Here is a 19928-nt window from a genome sequence, read left to right as displayed (position 1 = left end):
AGAGAGAGAAGCAACCTGGAATTAAGGAGAAATTTCCTAACAGTGAGGACAGTTAACCAGTGGACCGGATTGCCTCCAGAGGTTGTGAATGCTCCAAGACTGGACGTTTTTAAGAAGAGACTGAACAGCCATTTGTCTGAAACTGTATAGGTTCTGCTTGGGTGGGTGGGGGTGGACTAGAAGACCTCCTAGGTCCCTTCCAACTCTGTTATCCTTCCTTCCTTCTCCATCTGGAAGTTTTTAAGAGATCGGACAACTATTTGTCTGAAACGGTATAGGTTCCCCTGCTTGGGTGGGGGGCTGGATTAGAAGACCTCCAAAGTTCCTTCAAACTCTGTTATCCTTCCTTGCTTGCTTGCTTGCTTGCTTCCTTCTTTCCTTCCTTCCTTCCTTCCTTCCTTCTCCATCTCTGGAAGTTTTTAAGAGATCGGACAACTATTTGTCTGAAACGGTATAGGTTCCCCTGCTTGGGTGGGGGGCTGGACTAGAAGACCTCCAAGGTTCCTTCCAACTCTGTTATCCTTCCTTGCTTGCTTGCTTGCTTGCTTGCTTGCTTCCTTCCTTCCTTCTCCATCTCTGGAAGTTTTTAAGAGATTGGACAGCCATTTGTCTGAAACGGTATAGGTTCCCCTGCTTGGGTGGGGGGCTGGACTAGAAGACCTCCAAGGTTCCTTCCAACTCTGTTATCCTTCCTTCCTTGCTTGCTTCCTTGCTTCCTTCCTTCTTTCCTTCCTTCCTTCCTTCCTTCCTTCCTTCTCCATCTCTGGAAGTTTTTAAGAGATCAGACAACTATTTGTCTGAAACGGTATAGGTTCCCCTGCTTGGGTGGGGGGCTGGACTAGAAGACCTCCAAGGTTCCTTCCAACTCTGTTATCCTTGCTTGCTTGCTTGCTTGCTTGCTTGCTTGCTTGCTTGCTTGCTTGCTTGCTTGCTTGCTTGCTTCCTTCCTTCCTTCCTTCCTTCCTTCCTTCCTTCCTTCCTTCCTTCCTTCTCCATCTCTGGAAGTTTTTAAGAGATCGGACAACTATTTGTCTGAAACGGTATAGGTTCTCTTGCTTGGGTGGGGGGCTGGACTAGAAGACCTCCAAGGTCCCTTCCAGCTTCTATTCTATTCTAAACAGCCTATTCTAAACGCTCCCCCAAGAGCCGGGCAAGGTGCTTGTTTGCAAGGGGCGCCCGGGAAGCTGCCCGCAGCCAGAGGCGGAGCGCTGAACGGCGGGGAGGAGGCGGAGCCGGTGGGCAAAGGCGGCGCCTGGCCGGCCTTCCTTCCGCGCACGTGGGCAGCGGGTGGAGGCGCGATCCGGCGGAGGGAAGCCCAGCTCGGAGCTCATGGCGGAGGCTGCGGGGCGAGGAGCCGAAGCCCGGCTGGCCGCCTGCTTGGAGGAGACGCTGGGCAGCCGCCGAGGCGCCAATCGCGTTTTCGAGATCCTGGAGCTTCTGCAGGTAGGCGCAGGGCGGCGGGGAATGCAGTAATCTCCGGTCCTTGGAAGGGGGGGCGTGTTATTCACATATTGTATCCACGTGTAATAGTCTTCGGGCCCTTGGAAGGGTGTGTGTGGGTGTTTTGTATGCACAACCCCACGGCCTCCAAGAGATTGTGGAGGTTGTCCAAGTTGGGCGCGAGGCAGCCAAATGGGGAATCCAATCATCCCGACCTCTTGGGTGGGTAGGGAGCAGTGTGTGTATATATTGCAGCGCTGTATGCACGGGACCTCCTCCAACTACAATCCCCATCGTCCCCAGCCCCCTCGCTCTTTCCCTGCCCTTCTGGATTGCTCACTTCATTCTCAAAAGCATTTTTTTCCTTGCTGGTACACCAGGACCTCTTTAGAGGGTCAGGCCAGCTGCTGAATTTCACATCACTCTGGCTTCTCAAGCAAACTTCCTAGCATCCCCCCCCCCCCCAAACAAATTGGCATCCTGGTTGGACCTGCTTCCTGAACCCCTTCCCAATTGGGGGAAACCCTCTGTCTCCAGCTCATCCAAAGGATGCAGCTGTTTCCAATAGCCTGTGCAAAATCCATATTTCCAAGAGAATTTGGTGTAGGGGAAAAAATGCCAGAGAATGAAATGAGCAATTGCATCCAGCTTTGATCCACACACTATAAAAAAGATGTGGAGACTCTAGAAAGAGTGCAGAGGAGAGCAACCAGGATGATGAGGGAATTGGAGGCTAAAACCTACGATGGACGGTTGCAGGAACCTGGCATGGCTAGTCTAGAGAAGAGAAGGACCAGGGGAGACATAATAGCAGTTCTTTCAATATTTGAGGGGCTGCCACAGAGAGGAAGGGGGTCAAGCTATTTTCCCAAGCACCTGAAGGCCAGACAAGGTATAATGGATGGAAACTGATCAAGGAGAGAGTCAACCTAGAAATAAGGAGGAATTTTCTGACACTGAGAACAATCAATCAACGGAACAGAAGTTGCCTTCGGAAGTTGTGGGAGCTTCATCACTGGAGGTTTTTAAGAAGAGACTGGACTGCTATCTGTCAGAAATGATGTAAAGTCTCCTGCTTGGGCAGGGGTTGGACTAGATGACCTATAAGGTCCCTTCCAACTATTATTCTGCCAAATCTGTCAAATTGAGAAGATCAAGGCAATTACACTCTGCTCCTGAGCGTATGCAGAATGTCCTTTCTTGTTCATCAGAAAAATGCAGCTGCTTTCAACGGCAACTTTCTAGTTTCCATGAATCTTTCCTGTAGCTGTCTCAATCCTGTAATTTCCTTTCCCCAAATCCTGGTTTCTCCAACTCGCAGGCTGAGGACCAGGAGATAATCCTGTGTGCCATCCGGACATGCAGCCGCCTCTTCGGAGCTTTACTCACACGGGGCGAACTTTTCGTGGGCAAACTTCCCCCTGAGGAAGACTCTGTCCAAGGTAAGAGCATGGCCTTGGTGTGGGGGGGGGGTGGCGGGACAGCTATAGGTGTGGTAAACAGGACACAGATTTCACTAAGAGTAGGGAAATTTTAGGCCGTTCCCAAGCATGGGTGATGTGGCAATGGTGAAGCATCTTTCCTGGTTTATCAGGAGGAAGATGCAGCTGCTTTCAATGGAATTTTCTTCCTGTTTTTTTGGGGGGGGGGTAGGTGGGAGGGTTGCATCAATCCTTTAAGGGTAGTTTTTAAGGCTGCGCATACTTCAGATCTTATTTGACAGAAGCTTTTGAGTTGAGCACAGTTCTTCTGGGTTCATTAAAGCAGCTGCATCTTTCTTTTTAAAGGATTTGATACAAGAGGTCCAAACTTCTCCCGAATCTACTCATTAAAACAATTTTGGTTGCAATTTTGCGGGTAGCTTATTCATGACTGGGTTTATACCAAGTATATATTGGTAGCTGATGACCTCAAAGCGGTGGGCAGCTCCTCTTCACCTTTCTCTGGTCCACGCCTTGCTTTGTTTCAGGAAATTACAGAGCAGAAGAGAAATATAAAATGTGGATGAGACATCGCTACAACAGCTGTATCACTTGTCTGGGGGAACTGATGGGACACGAAGCTTTCCAGGTCAAAGTGAGTTTTTGCCAAAGAGCCAGCTTTTCATTTGATGAATTCTTGCAAAACAAAGTAGTCTAGCAAAAGTTTTTTTTTAAAAAGATTTGTAAACAAATCATTTCTGTCTGGTCCTTTCCACTTTGGTAAAGGTAAAAGGTAAAGGTTTCCCACGCACATATGTGCTAGTTGTTCCCGACTCTAGGGGGCGGTGCTCATCCCTGTTTCAAAGCCAAAGAGCCAGCACTGTCCGAAGACCTCTCTGTGGTCATGTGGCTGGCATGACTCAACGCCAAAGGAGCATGGAACCCTGTTCCCTTCCCACCAAAGGTGGTTCCTATTTTTCTACTTGCATTTTTACGCGCTTTCAAACTGCTGGTTGGCAGAAGCTGGGACAAATCACAGGAGCTCACTCCATTATGTGGCGCTAAGGATTCGAACTGCTGAACTGCCGACCTTTCTGATTGACAAGTTCAGCATCTTAGCCACTGAGCCACCGCGTCCCACTTTAGAAACATGCTTTTAAAAAATCTGCTTTCTCTCAATATTTCCCAAAAGTGGAAAGACAGCATGTCAGGGAAAAGAAGCTATTTTTTTTTCTCCCCTGGATGTGCTAGCTTTCTACTTGCAGGGAAGCCGGACTTTTCATCTAGAGGAGCATGTTGCAAATCTTTTTTTTTTTTTTTTTGGCCTTTGCAGAAGTCAAAGGAGTAAACTGAAATGAAGCTATATCCTCAAATGAAAAACATTCTTGTTTTCTAGCACCAAAGGCCACAGAATTTCTCGAGCTGTTGCAGTTCAGCATGTACTGCACCATTTCTTCCCTAGCAAATGTTTATTTTATTTTACTGGGTCCAAGTCTGGACCCCAAGAACCACAGCTATATAAAGTCAGTTTATTTTGTCTTTTGCTGTAATTTTGCCATTGTCTCTCTTTGTCCCAAATCAATATCTTCAATCAATGAATTCCCCCCATTGCATTAAATGAGTGCTTTTCAAACTTGGCGACTTTAACAGGGGTGGACTTCAACTCCCAGCCCTCTTAAAGTAACCAAGTTTTTTGGGAGAAAACTAACTTAGTGCAATAGGGACTGTTCAATTCCTACTTAGCATCTTCTGTGCATTTAGCTAAAGCTAAAGATTCCCCCGCACATGTGTGCTAGTCGTTCCCGACTCTAGAGGGCAGTGTTCATCTCTGTTTCTAAGCTGAAGATCCAGCACTGTCCGAAGACGTCTCCGTTGTCATGTAGCCGGAATAACTACACACCGAAGGCGCATGGAACGCTGTTACCTTCCCACCAAAGGTGGTCCCTATTTTTCTACTTGCATTTTTTACGTGCTTTCGAACTGCTAGGTTGGCAGAAGCTGGGACGAGTAACAGGAGCTCACTCTGTTATGTGGCGCTAGGGATTCGAACCACTGAACTGCCGACCTTTCTGATTGACAAGCTCAGTGCCTTAGCCACTGAGGCTTTCTCTGTAAACCACAATAAAACAGTGGTTTAGCGCCTCCCAGCTTTCTTAGCTGCCAAAGTGTTAAAAACACTGCAAGATTTTTGAAGAATATTTTGTGGGGGAGTGGAATGGACTTAATATTCAGTATCTCTTTTGCTTTCTTACCTGTTTGTTTTGGTGGAAGGAAACTGCTCTTTGTACCCTGATGAAATTTGTTGAATTGGAAGCCAAGCATCCTTTGGTCAAGAATGAATGGAGCTTCAATTTCCCGCGAGAGCTTTTACAAGTAAGTTGTCTGAATTCTGATACAGTCCTTTTGGGTTTATCTTTGACTTTGATTCCTGTTCTCGGAATTAGAATGTTGTTGTTGTTAGTTGCGAAGTCATGTCTTACACATCGTGACCCCATGGACAACGTTCCTCCAGGCCTTCCGGTCCTCTACCATCCTCTGGAGTCCATTGAAGCTCATGACGACTGCTTCAGTGACTCCATCCAGCCACCTCCTTCTCTGCCATCCCCTTCTTCTTTTGCCCTCCATCGTTCCCAGCATGAGGCTCTTCTCCAGGAGTCCTTCCTTCTCATTAGGTGGCCAAAGTAGTTTTGTTTCCTCTTCAGATCTGGCCTTCTAAAGAGCAGTCAGGGGGGATCTCCTCTAGGACTGACCGGTTGGATGGACTTGCAGTCCAAGGGACTCGCAAGAGTCTTCTCCAGCACCAGAGTTCAAAGGCCTCCATTCTTTGGCGCTCAGCCTTCCTTATGGTCCAACCTTCACAGCCATCCATGGCAACTGGGAAATCCATCGCCTTGACTATGCAGACTTTGTTGGCAGGGTGAGGTCTCTGCTTTTTAGGATGCTGTCTAGATTTGCCATCGCTTTCCTCCCTAGGATCAAGCGTCTTTTGATTTCTTGGTTGCCGGCCCCATCTGCGGTGATCTTGGAGCCGATGACCCAAAATAATGCAAGTCGTTCTGAAAATGTGACTAACGACCATTTTTCACCCTTACGACTGTTGCGGCATCCCCACGGTCACATGATCCAAATTTGGATGCTTGGCATCGGACTCGTATTTAAGACCATTGCAGTGTCCCAGAGGGATGGGATAGAATAAGGAATGGAATGGAATAGAATAGGATGGAATAGAATAAGGAATGGAATGGAATAGAATAGGATGGAATAGAATAAGGAATGGAATGGAATAGGATAGAATGGAATAAGGAATGGAATAGAATAAGGAATAGAATAGAATTCTTTATTGGCCGAGTGTGATTGGACACACAAGGAATTTGTCTTTGGTGCATAGGCTCTCAGCGTACATAAAGAAAAATAAAATAGAATACATTCATCAAGAATCGTAAGATACAACACTTAGTGAAAGTCATAGGTTTCTAAATAAGCAATCAAATCATACTAGGAAACAAATAAAACAATATTATTTGTAAAGATACAAGCAACATGGTTATAGTCATAAGTGGGAAGAGATAGGTACTAGGAAGGAAGAGAAGAAGAATAGTAATGCAGTCTGAGTGAATAGTTTGACAGTGTTGTGGGAAATAGTTGTTAAGCAGAGTGATGGCATCCGGGGAAAAACTGTCCTTGTGTCTAGTTGTTCTAGGAGAGAGAATTTCAATCTGCCAGGCAAGGAGTGGCAATAATGCAAAATGGGATTGATTCTGCCCCTTCATTCTCTTTGCCTCCCTTTCAGGTCGTGGTGGAGGGTCTAATCCAGACCGATGAGAATTCCTCGCTCCTCATCTCGCGTTTCCAGGAATACATGGAACAGGACGATGTCCGGTTCTTTGTGATGAAGGCGGTGGCAGAAAACCTGGGCAAAGTGATGCCAAAGGCCAAACAGGTATCTTGACATCCTGGTTGAGAGCAGAACTCTGTTTTATATATTTCTTTTTTCGATGGTCAGATCAGGCACATTTTGGGGGGGTTAATAGCACTGCAGCCAGTTCTGTCCTGTGTCCTGCGACTTCCTTGGCGTGAATATGCCTACTAAAATGAAATCTCTGTTGCCATCTTACCCTCCTCCTTTCCACAAACCATACTCCCTTCTAGCACTGATGATGTGACCTAGTTGGGTCATGAAAGGTCTGCAAGAAACCACCCAAACTCAGAGAGCATCAAGGACCATACATTTCTCCTCCTCCTCCTCCTCCTCCTCCTCCTCCTCCTCCTCCTCCTCCTCCTCCTCCTCCTCCTCCTCCTCCAGTCCAAAAATCCCACTCCCTTCTGACACTGATGATGTTACCTAGTTGGGTCTTGAAACATCTTTAAGCTCAGAAAGCACCAAAAAGTCCATAGTTCTCTTCTTCCTTCCCCCCCTCCTCCTCCTCTACCTCTCTGTGAACCTCACTCCCTTTTAGCACTGATAATGTTACTAGCTTGGGTCTTGAAACATCTGCAAGAAATCAACAAAGCTCAGAGAGCAGGGTGGAATCCATAGTTCCTCCTCCTCCATCATTCCATAAACCCCATTCCCTTTTAGCGCTGGGAAGCCTGCAGAGTGCTCCTGGGGGTTGGGGAGAGCAAAAATGGCACTCGGGAGAGGGGTGTTTGGGAGGCCAAAAACGGGCCAATTTTTTTCAAAAACAGGACATGCAGGGCGAGGTTTCTGCAGGCCAAAAATGGCTGTATTTGGTGCATAAGACACACCAACATTTCCAACCTCTTTTTTTGGGTGGGGATGGGGAAATGCTGCTTATATTCTGAAAACTACAATATTTTGTTTGCTTTTAGAAGTGTGTGTGTGGGGGGGAATACCTTGACTATATCTGGTTCTCAAAGCAAGCAGGAACTGGGTATGTCTAGTTTAATGAAAAGAAGGACTAGGGGTGACATGCTAGCAATCTTCCAATATCTCAGGGGCTGCCACAAAGAAGAGGGAGTCAAGCTATTCTCCAAAGCACCTGAGGGCAGGACAAGAAGCAATGGGTGGAAACTAATCAAGGAGAGAAGCAACTTAGAATTAGGGAGAAAATTCCTGACAGTGAGAACAATTAATCAGTGGAACAACTTGCTTCCAGAAGTTGTGAATGCTCCATCACTGGAAGTCTTTAAGAAGATGTTGGATAGCCATTTGTCTGAAATGGTATAGGGTTTCCTGCCTAGGCAGAGGGTTGGACTAGAAGACCTCCAAGGTCCCTTCCAACTCTGCTATTGTATTATAAAATGCCTGCAGTTCTATTGTCTGTTTTTCCTTCCCACAGGCTCCCTTTCCGATCTACCAAAAGAACACCTTCGCTCTCATTTCATCCATCGTCATGCCGAGTGAGGAAAGCGAGATAAAAAAATTTCTAGTAAAACACGGTGAGTGAAATTCTCTGGTTTTTTCCATCTGTGTCCGACGAGAATTATGTTCAAGAGTGAACTTGGCTTATTCGTGGTTAAACAACCCATCAGGTTGAATGTTGTCCATGGAGTCGCGATGGGTCGGACACGAATTCGTGACTAACAAGAAGAACAAATGATTGAAGTCGATAAATTATTCCAAAACTTTGGGATGAAACTTTTCAAAGAGTTGTCTTGATTCTCACAACTGTTGGGTTTTTTTTTAATTGAGTCTCTCTTTCTCTCTTGACAGCTAATCAGGAGGAGTGGAAAGTGTCCAAGCTAAAGGTAAATATTTTCATAGAGTGAAATTATTCATTGTTGCTCTTCTGTTGACCTTGCTTAATGCAAATCTCAAGGGTGGGGTTGTGTTGCATTTCTGAGGAATGTCATCGAAGAGGTGATACAACAGTGTAGACCAGAAAATAAGGACCAACTGTCAAGGCCCCCCAAAAATGCCCTAATTAATTCATGAGTCTTGAGCCAAGTTTCAAAAGAAAACCAGTTATTTATTAGGGGCAGCATGTCGGCAGCTGACCTCGAGTGAGGTCAATTCTGTCCTAAGTAGTTTATGGTTCAACTTTGACCCTGTTTCCCCCTCCTCTCATGCCTCACAAGCCAGCTTTGGTAAGCTGAGATCAGATCCTAGAAAAATGTATGTGTGGAATGCTGCCTATGGCAACTCGAGAGCAGACTGGAAATGTTTCTGGGAGTTGACACTAATCTTACCAGGTTGTGTGAATTCAGTTGCTGGGCCTGATGTAGGAACTTAGCTGACAGGAAAGTAAGGGGGGAAAAGATGTTTGAACAAAGCAGGAATGGCCTGATAGCCGGCTGAAACATCTCAAGAACCTGGATGTATTTTGATGGACATGCTTGGATTTCCCATGGAAGCCTGCAGGATATGGCCCATTCTGAAGGCTGCTCCACATCTTTCTCCATAACTTTCTTGTCCCCACACAGGAACACAGACGGGCCTTTGAGAGGATGTGGCTTGGATTCCTGAAATATAAGGTAGGTGCCTTGAGGATCTCAAAGGTCTGATTGTGGGGTTGATGTCACACCTGAGTAATAATTTCATCCATTCTAAGTGTTGTATCCAGTGCACCTTAATCAGGAGAGATTAGAATGTGGAAGGAAGGAAGGAAAATGGAGAGGGGAAGGAAGGAAAGAAAGGAAGGAAGGAAGGAAAGAAAAGAAAAGGGGGGAAAGAAAATGGAGAGGAGAGGGAAGGAAAATGGAGAGGAGAAGGAAAGAAGAAAAATGGAGAGGGGAAGGAAGGAAAATGGAGGGGAAGGAAGAAAAATGGAGAGGGGGAAGAAGGAAAACTGAGAGGAAAGAAGGAAAACAGGAAGGGAGGAAAATGGGAAGGGAGGAAAATGGAGAGTGAGGAAGGAAAACAGGAAGGAAGAAAAAATGGAGAGAGGAAGGAAAATGGAGAAGGAAGGAAGGAAAATGGGAAGAAAGGAAAACGGGAAGGAAGAAAAACTGAGAGGAAGGAAGGAAAACGGGAAGGAAGGAGAACAGAAGGAAGAAAATGGAAAGGAAGGAAGAAAACAGGAAGGAAGGCTTTATTCAGCCTTTGCACCAGGCCATGCTTGAAATAGTTGAATGGAGCATCCATCCCTCTTAACTAACATGGTCCACCACCCTTTCTCTCTCTCTCTCCCTCTCTCTCTCTCTCTCTCTCCCTCCCTCCCTCCCTCCCTCCCTCCCTGTGTAGCTACCTGGAAGCCTCTACAAAAAAGTGTTGGTCATCCTACATGACTCCATCTTGCCTCACCTGAATGAGCCCACCCTCTTGATGGATTTCTTGACCGTCGCCTATGATGTGGGTGAGTGGTGGTTCCCAGGAATGTAGGGTGGACTTTAGGGAAGAAACGATGGGAACAGGAAAGAGGATCCAGTCTTGAGAAAGGGTTGGGTGAACCTGTCGGCCACTAACCTCACATCTGGTGGCTCTGAATGTCATCGGTGATTCTGCTGGGTCTCCCGAAAGAGAGCTCTAACTCCCTTTTTACTTGGGTTTCCTGCTTTGGCAGGGGGTTAGACTAGAAGACCTCCATGGTCCCTTTCCAACTCTCTTTTTCTGAAGCTCGCTTTGTGCATCTCTTTCAGGTGGAGCCATCAGCCTTCTTGCCTTAAATGGACTGTTTGTTTTGATTCTCCAACATAACCTGTGAGTTGCCCTAGCAAATCCTCGAAAAAGTTCCCTGTTCTTTAGCCAAAGGGCTTTTAGTTCCCCTATTCACACATTACAGTTTCTTCTTAGACCAGTTTTGTCTGCCCAGGTGTCTTCAGTTACTGTCCTGCAGTCATAAGTGGGAGGAACGATGAGAAGACTAATTGTAATAGTAATGGAGACTTAGTGAATGGTTCGACAGTGGTGAGGGAATTATTCTGTTGGGAATGTTTGAATTGAACATTCTTTAAGTTAATTTGTTGGTTGTTTGTTGTTTTTTCGTAGGGAATATCCAGATTTTTACACAAAACTCTACAGTCTTCTGGACCCCTCTATCTTTCACGTAAAATACCGTGCCCGGTTCTTCCGTTTGTTGGACCTGTTCTTATCTTCGTCGTAAGTCAAGGTTTGATGCTTCACCCCAGACCTGCTTCATATCCCATTTCCCATCACCATCCCAATAATAACCTATGTGTAGAGTCTACTTTTTAGGGACGTGGTGGCTCAGTGGCTAAGACGCTGAGCTTGCCGATCAGAAAAGTTGGTGGTTCAAATCCCTAGCGCCGCGTAACGGAGTGACTTGTCCCAGCTTTTGCGAACCTTATAGTTCGAAAGCATGTAAAAAATGCAAGTAGAAAAATAGGGGACACCTTTGGTGGGAAGGGAACAGCGTTCTGTGCCCCTTTGGCATTGAGTTATGCCGGCCACATGACCACAGAGATGTCTTCGGACAGCACTGGCTCTTTGGCTTTGAAACGGGGATGAGCAGTTCCACAGCTCTTCTCCTCTTCCTCCTCCTCACACACCACTCCCTTCTAATACTGATGATGTTGCCTAGTTGGGTCAAGAAACATCTGTAAGAAAACAACCAAGCTCAGAGAGCACCAAGGACCCCATAGTTCTCCTCCTCCTCTCCTTTGCAAACTGCTCCCTCCTAGCACTGATGATGTTGCCTAGTTGGGTCCTGAAATGTCTGTAAGAAAACAACCAAGCTCAGAGAGCATCAAAGACTCCATAGTCGTCGTCGTCCTCCTCCTCCTCCTCCTCCTCTCTGCAAACTCTACTCCCTTCTAGCACTGATGACACTACCTAGTTGGGTCATGGTGGCAGAAAACCACCATGTCTTCAGAAAAACAACAAACCAAGAGTTTGTTCAAACAAACTGCAGAGTTCAAAACTGAGCTACAAACATTCTCTTTACTTGGTGGTCTCTGCTACTTCCAACAGGCACTTGCCCGCATATCTGGTGGCAGCCTTTGCCAAACGCCTCTCCCGACTGGCGCTCACTGCCCCGCCGGATGGTTTGCTGATCGCCATTCCTTTCATCTGCAACCTCTTGAGGAGGCATCCATCCTGCCTGGTGCTCATCCACAGGCCCAACGGCCCAGCAGGTGAGAGAGGGAGCTCAGAAAGGCTGTCTTTTTCACCCGCTTCAGTTGAGGTTGACTTAACTTTGAGGAAGAAGGCTGCAAATTTGTAGATACAACCAGGGGTGGGCTGCATACAATTTCATTGTATGCATGATGTACAATGACAACAAAGCAGGGGTGAAATGGTAGTTAAAAAATGCTTTAAAAGGTTCTTTAAAAGTTCTGAGTTTTTTAAACATTCCGATGATCAGTTGTGCAACATTCAGCTGTGCCACGCAATTGTTGGAACTTTTTCCCCCCAGGAGAACCAGTAGTTTAAAAATGCTTAAAAAAAAGAAGAAAAGAAGTTCCAATGATCGCGCAGCACAGCTGATTGTTGCACAGCTGATTGTCTGAACTTTTTTCTTACTCTTTTAAAACAAATGCTAAAAAAAGGTATTAAGAAAAGGTCCGACAATCACCCGGCACAGCTGATGGTTGCACAGCTGATTGCCGGAAGTTTTTTAAAAACCTTTTTCAAAAACAAAAATGCTTTAAAAAGTTTTTTTTAAAAAAAGTTCCGACGATCAGCTGTGCAACAATCAGCTGTGCCATGCGATTTATATTTGCTAGAAAGCAGGAAATCCTGCTTTCTAGCGAATCTAAATCATGCGACACAGCTGTTCCCCCCTCCCCCAGTGTTCTACTTATCTTTGCGGACTCAGAAAAGGCTTCTTAGCATCTGCGGTGCACATTTGGTTCATGTGAAGCGAACTGGTAGCAGACTTCAGAGCATTTCACCCCTGCAATAAAGGCTTAAAACTTCAGCAATTTGAACTTGGGAATGTGGGGTTGGAGGAGAAGCAGCTACCATCCCCTGTGACTGTGCAAGGCAAGGAGAAGATCTGATACTCCAGAGCTTCAAAGCTGTTGCGGAGGGCTGATTCTTTCTTTTTATCTTCTTCTTTAGAGATGGTGGAGGATCCTTATAAGATGGATGAAAAAGAGCCCATGGAAAGCAGGGCGCTGGAGAGCTCCTTGTGGGAAATCAAGGTAGGTTTCTTTTTCATCTAAGAAGAACTTGGGTGGAATTCTGGTTTCATAAATCCAGCAGGGAGGACGACGGATTGGGTGGCCAACATCTGCACCAGCGCTAACAGTTGTAACTTTAGCAGTCACTTGACCCACCAAGAAGACTCCCACCAACCCGGACAGCAAGCTACTAGTAGAGAACCCTACTACTCTTAGCACTGAGGCTGTTACCTAGTTAGGTTAAGAAGCGTCTGCAAGAAAACCACCAACTTCAGAGAGCATAAAGGACCCCACAGTTCTCCTCCTGCTCCTTCCTGCCTCAAGCTCCTCCACTCTGCAAACCCTACTCCCTTAGCACTGCTGATGTTACCTGGTTGGGTTATGAAATGAGCCATGGGGGCGCGGTGGTTAGAATGCAGTACTGCAGGTTAACTCACTGCTCATTGCTAGCAGTTCGATCCTGACCAGCTCAAGGTGGACTCAGCCTTCTATCCTTCCGAGGTGGGTAAAATGAGGGCCCAGATTGTTGAGGGCAAGAGGCTGACTCTGTAAACTGCTTCAAAGTGGGCTATAAAGCACTGTGAAGCGGTATATAAGTCTGTGCTATTGCTATTTCTTCCCTTCCTCCTCCCTCCCTTCCATGGTGCACAGTGGTTAGAATGAAGACCCAGATTGTTGGGGGCAATAGGCTGGCACTGAAAACCGCCTTAGAGAGGACTGGAAAACACTGTGAAGCGGTATATAACTATTTGAGCTATTATTATTGCTTTCCTTCCTTCCTCCCTCCCTCCCTCCCTCCCTCCCAGTGGTTAGAATGCAGTATTGCAGGCTGACTGCCCACTGCCAGTAGTTCGATCCTGACTGGCTCGAGGTTGACTCAGCCTTCACTGATGTCTGACTCTGAAGGCAGCTGATAACTGGCATACGGCTCTGGCTCCCTCTCTGCCTCCGACACAGAGCCCTCCTCAGAGCCTTCCCCAGACTCCAGGAGTGACCCGTGTTCTTCCCCAGCCTCTTCACTGTCCAAGTCTGCCACCAGATCCGCTGGACTCTGGCTGGCCACAACAAGCAGTGATCCCTCAACCTTTGTGGCCTGGCAGCCCAGCGCAGTTGCGGGAGGACCAGTCCACACAAGTGGTGGGCAGGTGCATATGTACAGGCAAACACAGCTCAGGTTGAGCTGCACAAACGTGTGTATGCATGCACCAGCCTCCTACCACTTGAACACGTTGAGCAGTGTGTACATGTGTGGGCCAATTGTGATAGACCATGTCCCAATAGTGGGCCACGGCCCGGGGCAGTTGGGGCCCCGTGATGTACCACAGCTGCGTTCCTAACTTAAGCATGGAGAGACACTCTTTGGTGACTCCGATGGATTGCTAGCTCTTTGTCAAGGCTTTAATAAATGCCAGGCAACTGTTACTTTTTGTCAGAGTATGGAGAGTTAATGACCGGAAGAGACATGGCAACTGGGTCAGTTTGGAAACTGTTTAGAAACTTACTGGAGACAGCTAGGAGCCTGGGTGTGGCTTAGCTCTGGAGCTCTGAGTCTGTGCTGAGCTCTAAACTAATCAGCTGCTCTGAAACTGAAACTCTTCTCTTCTTGAATTTGCTACCACATTGGAAAACCTGCTTTTGGTATTGTATATTTACTTCTTGTGTTGTATTATATATAAAGGGAAGTTAACAAATGCTGCTGAATCAGTTACCTGCGTGTGCTTTCTGGATGTGATTGCTGCAACAAGCTCTTTCTTTTTGGGTATCCCTAGACGCTTCAGAACCATTATCACCCGGATGTTGCCAAAGCTGCGGAAGAAATTAACCTGCCTCTCTCTCAGATGGAACAGGATTTGTCCGAGATCCTAGAACTGACATCCTTTGAGGTAACGATGTCCCTAGGGACAAGACTTCTCTACCTTGGGACCCTCTCCAGTTGAGTGGTCCTGTAGTTACCATTCTAGCTGGGGAATTTATTTATTTATTTATTTGTCAACAAATCGTGGTCGCCACGATGTAGAAAAGATGTGGAGACTCTAGAAAGAGTGCAGAGAAGAGCAACAAAGATGATTAGGGGACTGGAGGCTAAAACAGATGAAGAATGGTTGCAGGAACTGGATATGTCTAATGAAAAGAAGGACTAGGGGAGACATGATAGCAGTCTTCCAATATCTCAGGGGCTGCCGCAAAGAAGAGGGAGCCAAGCTATTCTCCAAGACACCTCTGAGTGTAGAACAAGAAGCAATGGGCGGAAACTAATCAAGCAGAGAAGCAACTTAGAACTGAGGGGAAATTTCCTGACAGTTAGAACAATTAATCAGTGGAACAGAAGTTGCCTCCAGAAGTTGTGAATGCGCCAACACTGGAAGTCTTTAAGAAGATGTTGGATAGCCATTTGTCTGAAACGGTATAGGGTTTCCTGCCTAGGCAGGGGGTTGGACTAGAAGACCTCCAAGGTCCCTTCCAACTCTTCTATTGCATTGTATTGTATAACAAGCACAAGGAAACAAGTATGAAAACACGTGAAAAAATGGCACAAATAAATGGATACAAATAAGCAAAACATAGGCACAAACCCATAAAAATAGTACATATCAATGGGACAGTAGGACAGGGACGGTAGGCACGCTGGTCCTCTTATGCATGCCCCCTTTATGGACCTCTTAAGAAATGTATAAGATTCACGGTAGACAGCTTAAGGTCAAAGGTATGGGGGTTAGAGGAATTAACAACAGGATGAGGTAGGGTGTCCCACACATTTACTACTCTATTTGCAGAAATCGTTTTTCCTGCAATCAAGATTAGAACGGATTGCATTTGGTTTGTCTCTATCGATAGGCCTTGTGTTATTGCAGTTGAAGTAAAAGTAGTTATTTACAAGTAGGACGTTGTGGCAGATTATCTTGTGCCCTAAGCTCAGCTCAGGTCGGAATGTAGACGGCGTAGTTCAAGGTTATCCAGGCCTAAAATTTCAAGGCTGGTGGTATACGGAATTTTATGACGAGCAGAGGAGCTGAGTCTTCTTCTTTTTTTTAAAAAAAACAAAACGGGACCCTCTTTAGGTGCCGAGGTGGCGCAGTGGTTAAATGCAGCACTGCAGGCTACTTCAGCTGACTGAAGTTCTGCAGTTCGGCTGTTCAAATTTCACGGCTCAGGGTTGACTCAGCCTTCCATCCTTCCGAGGTGGGTAAAATGAGAACCCAGATTGTTGTTGGGGGCAATATGCTGACTCTGTAAACCGCTTAGAGAGGGCTGAAAGCCCTATAAGTCTAACTGCTATTGCTATTGCTAATGTTTTAGTATGCGAAATGCACTGTGGGTTCCAGGCAGGTGAGCAGTACTCAAGGATAGATCTGGCAAAGGTTTTGTAGGCCCTGGTTAGCAGCACAGCGTTACCAGAGAGAAAAGTATGTAAAATAAGGCTGACAACTCTGAATTGCCTTTTTGGATTCAGTTCTGGGAGTTGGAAGTCCTGAGATTCTAGAAGGGATGGCCTTCGAGGTAAGGCTGCCCCTTATAGGTGTGTCCGTCTGAATAGCCACAGCACTTAGGACTTACTGTATTTTTCAGAGTATTAAGAGGCACCAAGGTTTTGAAGAGGCACATTTTAAAAAAAAAAGTTTTTGCACTCTGTAGGCCTCCCAAAAATGGCCCGCTTTTTGCAAAACCGGGCCCGTTTTTTTTTTCCAAGAAAAAAAGGGCATGAATAGCCTTTAGGAGGCTTGTAGAGTGCTCGGGGGAGGGGGGACAAGCAAAAAACAGCCAGTTTTTCACCAAAACGGACCTGTTTTTTGAAAACAAAGGGGGGGGCATGAATAGCCTTTAGGAGTCTTATAGAGTGCTCCTGGGGGGGGGGTTAGCAAAAAGTGTCCATTTTTTGCTCATTTCTGCCCTCCCCAGCCCCCAGGAGCACTCTGCAAGGCTCCTAAAGGTATGCACGACCATTTTGGTGAAGCGGGCGGGGTTTCGGGAGGCCAAAAATTCAGTGTATAAGACGCACCCAGATTTTCAGCCTCTTTTTTTGAGGGAAAAAGGTGCATCTTACACTCCGAAAAATATGGTACATACCGGTTCGTATACTGTAGCCTTCTCTCTAAGCGGTTTACAGAGTCAGCCTATCTCCCCCAAACAATCTTGAGTCCTCATTTTGCTGACCTCAGAAGACAGGAAGACGAGTCAACCTTGAGCCGGTGAGAATCGAACTGCTGGCAGTTGGCAGAATTAGCCTGCAATCCTGCATTCACCAGCGGTTACTGGTGTGTGTTGCAGTGGCCTAGAGGTGGGGCTCTCTTCTCACCATCAGGAGGCTGGGGGTTCAATCCTACGTAGAGGCAGATATTTCTCTCTCTCTCTTGGCACAATAAGAATAGATTTGCCCAACAAAACTCCACCCTGGTGACAGGAAGGGCATCTGGCCAGTAATCATTCTGCTAGCTCCATTCAGACACTATCCCACAAGGATTATGGGATTGTTAAACGAAGATGATGACCGCATTTTAAAAAGCAGTCTGGGAAAATGACACAACCAAAGCTGGGATTGATTGTTGGAGAAAAAAGAAACCGAATCAGTGAACGTGGAAAATAAATTGCTTTTTTCCTCCCCTTCTCTCCCTCCCTCCCTCTCTACCCCCAAAGATATTTGATAGAGATATTAAGAAAGAATCGAAGGAAGTTCCATTGGAATATCAGCCAGCCCGAGGCCTCTTTGGGAAAAAAGATGATCTCTTTGCAGAATACTTTTCACTGGAATGACTGCCGGGTAAAAATGCAATAAATATCTTCTCTCTCTCTTTCTTTTTAAAATTTAAAGTGTTATGCACTGCAATTCTTGGTGCTCTCAGAAGGTGGGTGTATTTCTTGACTGCTTGTTTTCCCTTCACAGTTGAGAGTTGGTTTGTTCTGAATTTCAACATTGGCCAGCAGAGAGCAGCAAAATGACTGTCGGAACTTTTAAGGGGGGGGGGGGGAATCCCATAGCTAATAGCAAGAAGACAATGACCAGATTGTTGTTAGTTGGGAAGTTGTGTCCAACCCACTGCGACTCCATGGACAACATTCCTCCAGGCCTTCCTGTCCTCTACCATCCTCTGGAATCCATTGAAGCTCACGCCGACTGCTTCGGTAACTCCATCCAGCCACCTCCTTCTCTGGCGTCCCCTTCTTCTTTTGCCCTCCATCGTTCCCAGCATGAGGCTCTTCTCCAGGGAGTCCTTCCTTCTCATTAGGTGGCCAAAGGATTTGAGTTTCCTCTTCAGGATCTGGCCTTCTAAAGAGCAGTCAGGGTTGATCTCCTCTAGGACTGACCGGTTGGATTGCCTTGCAGTCCAAGGGACTCACAGGAGTCTTCTCCAGCACCAGAGTCCAAAGGCCTCAATTCTTTGGCGCTCAGCCTTCCTTATGGTCCAAATTTCACAGCCATCCATTGCAACTGGGAAAACCATAGTCTTGACTAGATACACTTTTGTTGGCAGGGTGAGGTCTCTGCTTTTTAGTACACCGTCTAAATTTGCCATCGCTTTCCTCCCTAGGATCAAGCGTCTTTTAATTTCTTGGCTGCAGTCCCCATCTGCAGTGATCTTTGACTTACAACCTTATTTGAGCTCAAAATTTCTATTGTTAAGTCAGACAGACGTTAAGCAAAGTTGATCCCTTTTCATGCACCTTAAGTGTATCACTGTCGTCGTTAAGTTAGCCTGGTTGTTAAGTGAATCTGTCTTTTTGCAATAGGGGATCGCATGACCCCGGGACATACCAGCTGTCATAAGTACATGCCAGTTGCCAAGCATCTGAATTTTGATCGTGTGACCATGGGGATACCGCAAAGGTCTTTTAAGTGTGAAAACCGGTCATCAGTCACTTTTTTCAGTGCCGGCATAACTTTGAACGGTCACGAAATGAACTGTTGTAAGTCAGGAACTGTCTGTAGAGTGGAGGGTTGGAGACCTGGTGTCAAGCATGGGAAAATCAGGAAATCCAAGCAGTTCAAATGAATATTAAGATTTATTGCAAGCTTAAGCTCTCTACAAGAATCTGATCTACTAACATTCAAGGCAAATCGTTGGTAAAGTCAATGGAATTCGTCGAGAGCTGGACTTAGATTTCTTGTGGGTGCAAAGACTGATGGCATGTTTGGCCCATCCTCGCAAACTCCATACCTTGCTATCCACTGATAATGTTATCTAGTTGGGTCACAAAATGTCTGCAAGGACACAGTTGGATTACTGCATCCAGTTGTGATCATCACAATATAAAAAATGTTGAGATCCTAGAAAGTGCAGAGAAGAGCAATCCAGATAATTAGGGGACTGGAGGCTAAAACATGAACGGTTGCTGGAATTGGTTATGCCTAGTCTAGGGATAAGAAGGATTAAGGTTGGCATGATAGCAGTCTTCCCCCCCCCCTCTGACCACACAAAAAGACCCCCAAAGGGGAGACTCTCTGCAGCAACACAAGTGTTCATTGCACGTATCCGGCCCAGGGGTCGTAGTTTGAGGACCCCTGTTTTAGTGCAATATAAAAAATGCAAATAATTTTTCTGCAGATCACCAACATTTTCTCATGGACCACCAGTAGTCCACAAACCACCAGTTGGTGACCGCTAGTTTAGAAGTCCTCTGAAGTCCCTTTCGGCCCCATCATTCTATGATTTTATATCAGCCAATTCCCAGTTTTAATTCAAGCACATCCTTGCAGTTTGCCATTTACATTTTTTTGCGTTGCAGGCAACCATAAATAATGCTCATTCCAGGCCTGGCTATATGCACATTTCCACAAAAGAAAAAAAAATCTCCCATCCTATCAGCTTTTTTATTTCCCAGGTTGCTCTTTAAGCTTAATAAAGTACCTTCCTCATTTTTGGAGAGGTTTATCTCCTCCAGAATGAATAACCAGAAGACAACCCCTTGAACAAAAATTAAAAACAAAAGCCTGGGAAAGATCATGTATGCATTTAAATTGCTCATTCTCTCTCCCTCCCCCCTCCTTCACTCCCTCCCCCCCTCTCTCCTTCCCCCCTCCCTCTCTCCCGCTCTCTCTCTCTTTGGAAAAGAAGAAAAGTATTTTGTTGCATGTAAATTAATGACTTT

General features: G+C 46.1%; 1 protein-coding gene across 2 annotated transcripts; it reads left to right on the top strand.

The window, feature by feature from the left end:
- Positions 1-1267: 1267 nt before the first annotated feature.
- Positions 1268-17922, top strand: NOC4L (nucleolar complex associated 4 homolog). 2 transcript variants are annotated; one of them, XM_032230096.1, is made up of 16 exons: positions 1268-1443; positions 2762-2882; positions 3410-3516; positions 5133-5234; positions 6652-6801; positions 8162-8261; positions 8536-8570; positions 9246-9296; positions 10006-10117; positions 10401-10461; positions 10750-10860; positions 11692-11855; positions 12784-12866; positions 14615-14728; positions 17478-17601; positions 17725-17922. In XM_032230096.1, exons 1-15 carry the CDS (start codon positions 1330-1332, stop codon positions 17592-17594), a joined length of 1542 nt encoding a protein of 513 aa, XP_032085987.1. In that variant the 5' UTR covers positions 1268-1329; the 3' UTR covers positions 17595-17601; positions 17725-17922. The 2 variants fall into 2 exon arrangements, with proteins under 2 accessions (XP_032085987.1, XP_032085986.1); XM_032230095.1 differs by lacking the exon at positions 17725-17922 and having other exon boundaries at positions 17478-17651.
- Positions 17923-19928: the final 2006 nt, after the last annotated feature.

The sequence above is a fragment of the Thamnophis elegans genome, chromosome 13 (assembly GCF_009769535.1).
Source record: "Thamnophis elegans isolate rThaEle1 chromosome 13, rThaEle1.pri, whole genome shotgun sequence".
NCBI lineage: Eukaryota > Metazoa > Chordata > Lepidosauria > Squamata > Colubridae > Thamnophis > Thamnophis elegans.
The sequence above is the reverse complement of the archived record's forward strand: the minus strand, read 5'-3'. Positions and strand labels throughout refer to the sequence as shown.